We start from the raw sequence: 6,055 nt of genomic DNA on the forward strand, positions 1-6,055 counted from the left end.
TAAATCGTAAATTTAAGGAAAATAAATTCTAGAGCCTTTTCTGTACCACATGCATCTCTCTCGTTCATTAAATTTAGTTGTAAATGACGCTGTCGAAGTAACGGTTAATTTTTTAACATTATACAAGAATTGTACACGTTTTTTTCTACATCCCCTTAAAGATGGGACATACAAAATCGTAATACCACTGGTTTAACATCGAAATCCATGAGTAATATAAAATCGGAGAGCAGAATAAATATATCAAATATTTTAATGGATTTTTTAAACTCCCATCAACTATATGGAACTATCGTAAAAACATACCAGTAAATTCTTATCGGTTGGGTTAAGTTATAAATCTACTTGTTATTCACGTAATCGGCCAAATATTTAGCGGGCGGGTGGCTAAAAGCCCAGAACCGGTCCCGGATAGAATTGGAAGCGTTATATGTGTAGCTTCAATCCAAGGTCGTAGGCTTCCACCAGCTAAACTGGGTGAGGTTGGTGCTCTGTAAAGCGCATGCGCAAATCTGGCGTTTTGGAACCTGACAATACAGAGATTCCACTCCGCCACTAATATTCGAATATGCAATAGCAATCTTATTTTTTTACATGTAGTATAGAAATTTGTAATAAGATACATGATGTGGTTATAATAAAATATTGTGCGATTATTTTCATATAATTAAAATTAATATGTATTTATTTTTTTATAAAATACAAGTGGGAGGATGTCAGAACAACAGTCATCCAAATGGCATCCGAACAAGAATGAGGTTAATAGGCTTGGGGATCTCTACAATTACAATGCTGTTAATTACTTCCGAAAAATCCTGAAGAGAGAAAAGCAATTGACATTGGACAGATTCTTTAATCTCCACAGACAGAAAAAACATGACCAATAAAAATGCAAGACTGTGTATATATGTATTTTTATCTTCTAAATATATAAAATTATTTGTCCTGACTGAGTGACCGATTCATCATTGCTCAGAGCAAACCGCTGAACCTAGAGGTGAAATTTTGTTCACAGTTAGGGTACATCATGAAAATGCACATTAAGAAGGGATTTTTTTGAAATTCCCCCAGGGGGAAGAGGAAAGGATTAAGGCTTAATTAATTAACCTGAAGAATGACTTCTACTGTACTATTTTAGATGCGATTTTTGTTTTCAACTACATTTAGTTTTCATTGAGTACTTAGGTGTATTAAATTGATAACATTTCAGACATTGTTATAAATATTTTTATATATTTCAATTTTTTAACTGTTCGAATCGTTTCAAATTCGAATTTGTTATTGCATATTGGTTCAATTATAGAACGNATTGTTATAAATATTTTTATATATTTCAATTTTTTAACTGTTCGAATCGTTTCAAATTCGAATTTGTTATTGCATATTGGTTCAATTATAGAACGATTGTAAACGTTCCAGAAAATTGATCAAATTGAAAACAGTTTGTTTGATTGTCAACAATTCTCATCATTCCCAGTGGTAGGGGTTATATAACAATTACTATGGTTGTTGAAATACTGAATATAAATGTGCTTTGCTTGCAAAATCTGCACGGGTGAAGTCGTGGGTAACAGCTAGTTATTACATATAAATAAACGTAGTAAGAAAGTATATATTTTTTATTTTTTGGAGCTTCCAAAACGATTCAGATAGTGAACAGTCTTGGAACAGATTATGTTCGTTAACCTTGTCATCACTGTATTTACTTAATATAAATTTATTGTTAGATAAATTATTTTCAATTATTTGAGGATTCCAATCTGCATAGGTTATAACAATATCATCTGCATACAATATATTACTTTTGGGAAAGGTTTCTATAATATCATTTATTTAAATATTTTAAAAAGCAGAGTAGATTCCTGTGGGACATCTTTGTTTGCTTGAAAAGGTTTATATATTGAATTATTTACCTTAACATAGTACATAGAATTTGATAAATAGGAGATTAGCCACTCCTATGGCATTCCACTTAATCCGACTTTAAACGATTTTTGTTTTAATATCTTGATATCTACTCTATGAAAAGCCTCAGTTAAATCGATAACCGTCAATAATATATTGACAGTCTCAATGAGTTAGAGCATCAATTGTAGAAGCCTCTCTTTTTAAGCTACAGTATACTGGTTATCAGATATATTTATTTTCAAATCCAAAAAATCTTTTATAAAAGGCCATTTCAATTATTTTAGTTATTCTTTGAATGATAGTAATCGGACAATAGCTATCCATATCCCAATTAGATCCTCTGTTTATAAATATTGGTATTGTAAGATTGTGTTTAAGCTTCTCCAGAAACATCTCACATTCAAAGAATTTATTAATTAAATAAGATAATGGTGATGCAATAATGTCTGCTATTTATCTTAAAATAAATATATTTAACTAATCAATGTCTAGAGTATTAGCTTTTGCACATAATATAATCAAAAATCTGTTTAGGAGAAGTTCCAATATGAAAGAATTACCATACTGCATGAAGAGGAATGTGAGAAAGAATTTGTTTTTAACATTGATGTGGCAAAACTCCTATCTATCTGTAGTAATCAGCAAAAATCTTATTTATTTTTTCTTCATTTTGAAAAAGTTTTCCATTATACTTAAACTGAATAATTTGTATATTGTTCTAACTATATCGATAGGCAGATGTTTAATCTTTTGCCAAAACCCTATCGAAGAATGTATATTAAAGAACTGTGTGTCGTAGTAATCTTCTTCTTTCCTAATTTTATTTCTAATATCCCTGGTCAGCCCTCTCTCTTCTGTTAGTATTCTTGCACGCTGATCTCCCGATATAAAACTTGTTTAATTGTTTAAAGAACTTCTGACTAATTAACTTTATTGTATCGCTCAAGATGGTTTTTGCCAAAAATGCCTTTCGTTTTATCTTATTTTTCTTATTTAATGTTGTAATGGAAAGATATTTATTAATAAAAATCTGCAAGATATCCTGAAAATAAACTGCCAATTGATCAATAGAAAGATCTGAGGAATAAAAGTAATCTCAAGTGAAACAAGATGATAAAGCATTGCATAACAGTTTTATTGAAGTCATATTTATTTTCCTGACTTTTTAACAAATTACTACCCATTTTCTGTATCTTTCCTCGGGAGAAAGAAAACTATAGGCGTACGATCCGACAATAAATCTTGGTGGATGAAAAATTCCGACTCAACATTGGTTAACTCAAAATCAATCGAGGAGTGAGTATCTTTATCAAATCTGGTCGGTTGCTTCCGATCAACCAAGAGTGATAAATTTTCAGAAAAGCAAAAGTTTAACAATTAGTAAAGATTCTTCAATAAGAAGAATCTTTACTAAGTACAAAGTACTACAATTTTAATACTGATACTAAGTAGATCCGTATTAAAATTGTTGATGATAAAAAATTTATAGTTCCTTAGATTTATAATTCATTTCAATATTATTAATCAAATTGAAGACAAGTCTGCCTAAGAGGGACCACCATTTATTTTGCATTCCTGACTACACACATACACATTCATGGCAACATGCCTTCCTTTTTAGGCTTCATGGTGCCAGAGGTAAAAAATTCATTTAAAAAAACACAAAAAGGAATCGGTGGCACGCATCAGACAGAAAAATCAACAAAGAAATTTTAAATGTACCGTCGCCAGGGGGCAGCTTCAAAATCTACATTTTTTAGCACCTGTTCTAAAAGATATAAAGCAGAACTACCCCATTGGCCAGATGGATGGAAAGTAATATGTCTGCGTGTCATTGATTCCTGTTTGTGTTTTTTTTAAAGGGCTTTTTTACTTCTGGCAGCATGAAGCCTAAAAAGGAAGGCCTGTCGCCATGAATGTGTATGTGTATAGTCTGGAACACAAATGGTGGTCCCTCTTGGGCAGACTTGTCTTTGATTTGGTTGATGATAATCCTGCCATTGGACGGAAAAATCAATAAAAATGAATTATAAAATTTACTAGATAAAAAATAAACTAGTTTGAAGCCAGAAAACGGTAAATAGCCACAGTGGAGATGAAGTTGACAGATATTGCCATGAAATCTATGTACAGTACTCTTTAGTAAATGTCAAGTCAGGTACAACCTCGTAAATCAGATATTTGTTTATGTACAGAACTATACCTCCATGTTAGTTAGGTNGTACTTGAAACAAATTGGTTTCGTTTCAAAGCTCGATATATGAATTCCACGAGTTCTTAAAGAGAAATGCTCTATTTGGTGGGATATTAAGGAAATTTTTTTTGGAGCTTTTACCAGACAATTTAACAATTGATTCGAAAGTGTACTGCATTCGAGTAAACAAATTGTGTAATATCATCAAACAGAAAAAGCCAGTCAGAATTGATAAAAAAAACAGCTGTAGTGTTTTACTACAATAATGTCAAATTTCACACAAGTTTGCTAACTCATCAGAAACTGTTATAACTTAGATGGGATATGCTATCACTCCAACCATATTCGCCAGATCGAGCACACTCAGATTATTACTTGTTCCGGTCTGTACAGTTTTTTTTAACTGTAAGACATTTACTTGAAATGACAATGTCAAAAATCACTTGGATCGGTTTTTTGTAAGCAACAATCAAAACTTTTATGAATGTAAAATCGTGCTACTACCAGAAACGATGACAACAGGTATTTGACCAAAATGGTCAACATATAATTCAATAAAATATTTATTTATCATAAGAATATTGCGTTTTTTTCCGTGGAAAAAAACGAACTTACTTTCCGAACAACCCAATAAATTTTTCAATTATCAGTAATCTTAACAGAAGTTTGCCAAAATGGATTCAAATGTCGACCTTTGGGAAATTGTCCAAATATTTTCGAAGGTTAGCAGTTTGAATTTTTTACAATACAAGTGCCTGTAAAAAAACAGGTACTTGTATTGTTAAACTACAAACAGACTTTTCTTTCCAAATTGATCGGACAGAATATTTCATTTCATTATAATTAGGTTCGTTTGTTTGGAGGAGATGCTCTAGACCAGGCAGTACACACCATCACGTTGGGACAGAACAGCTTCTTTCAGCTTCCTCCCCTGCCGTTGGACAATAGGACGTACATGCTGAGACTGGACACTTCACTGCCCGGTGCCTCGGCACAGCCCGACTCCACCTCGGTCGTCTTTCCGGCCAACCAATCCTACCGTCACTTCACCCTCCACTTCAGACCTCTACCCCAGGCTGCAGAGCAGGAAATGACACAGGGTTCCCTGCTGGCCCTTCCCCTGACTCTCGTGGTCATCTCGCTTCTTTACAATTACAACAAAATCTTGCCAGTGGTGGGACAGATATTTCAGACGTTAATAAATCCCGCCAGGACAGTGGCCTCTGGCGAGGGAACCGCTGCAGAACCGGCAGGCGGAAGGCGCAAGACGAAACCCCGCAAGGCCCAGTGAACTGCCATTCGGATGGACATTTTAGAGACTTGTCTCGATAAAACCGTAAGTTATGTCGTGCGTCGTAGTATTTTTGTACAGTTTGAAAGTGAATAAATACTACCATTTGTTGGAACCAGTTTAAACAATTTTAACTTCTGAAAATATTTTCAATCATATCTTAACGAGTAAAAATTGAAACTTGGCCTCAATTTTTGGATTGAATTGCAACTGTAATCAAACAATCACACAAAATATAAAAGTTTCTAGCATAGAATGGATTTCTTATTGATATCTATAAAAGATTAGATTCATATACTTTGCTTAGTGTTTATTTACTGTAGTGTGATTATAATATGCACAGGGATCAGTTAATGTGCAATAATTTGCTAAAGTCATTACTGCAAGCATAATATGTATAAGAGAACTTGAAATTTATTTTTAAAGTTCTGCATAAAAATGCATAAACTGATATCATCTATTTATTTTAATATAGAGTTGAATATTTTTTTAGAAAATGTAGGAAAGTTTGTACTTACACATAAGCACATATTTAGTGATTAAAAACTTTATAGTGCAGCATTTTTTATAGCTTTAAACTAATGGCAACAATGTTAATTTCGACGACAAAGAATTGGAAAAAAAGCCTATCAGCCTTTCGTCTAGCTGTTCACCATTTGTCT

General features: G+C 32.8%; 1 protein-coding gene across 1 annotated transcript in view; it reads left to right on the forward strand.

Moving 5' to 3' along the window:
• Positions 1–5,508, forward strand: part of LOC111640522 (nodal modulator 1-like) — a 34,834-nt gene extending 29,326 nt beyond the window's left edge. Inside the window, exon 7 of the mRNA XM_023386542.1 lies at positions 4,950–5,508. Coding sequence (XP_023242310.1) covers positions 4,950–5,393 — 444 coding nt within the window. The 3' untranslated portion in view covers positions 5,394–5,508. The remainder of the gene's footprint in view (positions 1–4,949) is intronic.
• The last annotated feature ends 547 nt before the right edge of the window (positions 5,509–6,055 follow it).

This window comes from Centruroides sculpturatus, unplaced genomic scaffold (assembly GCF_000671375.1).
Source record: "Centruroides sculpturatus isolate CEXI.00-Female unplaced genomic scaffold, Cexi_2.0 scaffold1396, whole genome shotgun sequence".
Classification (NCBI taxonomy): Eukaryota; Metazoa; Arthropoda; class Arachnida; order Scorpiones; family Buthidae; genus Centruroides; species Centruroides sculpturatus.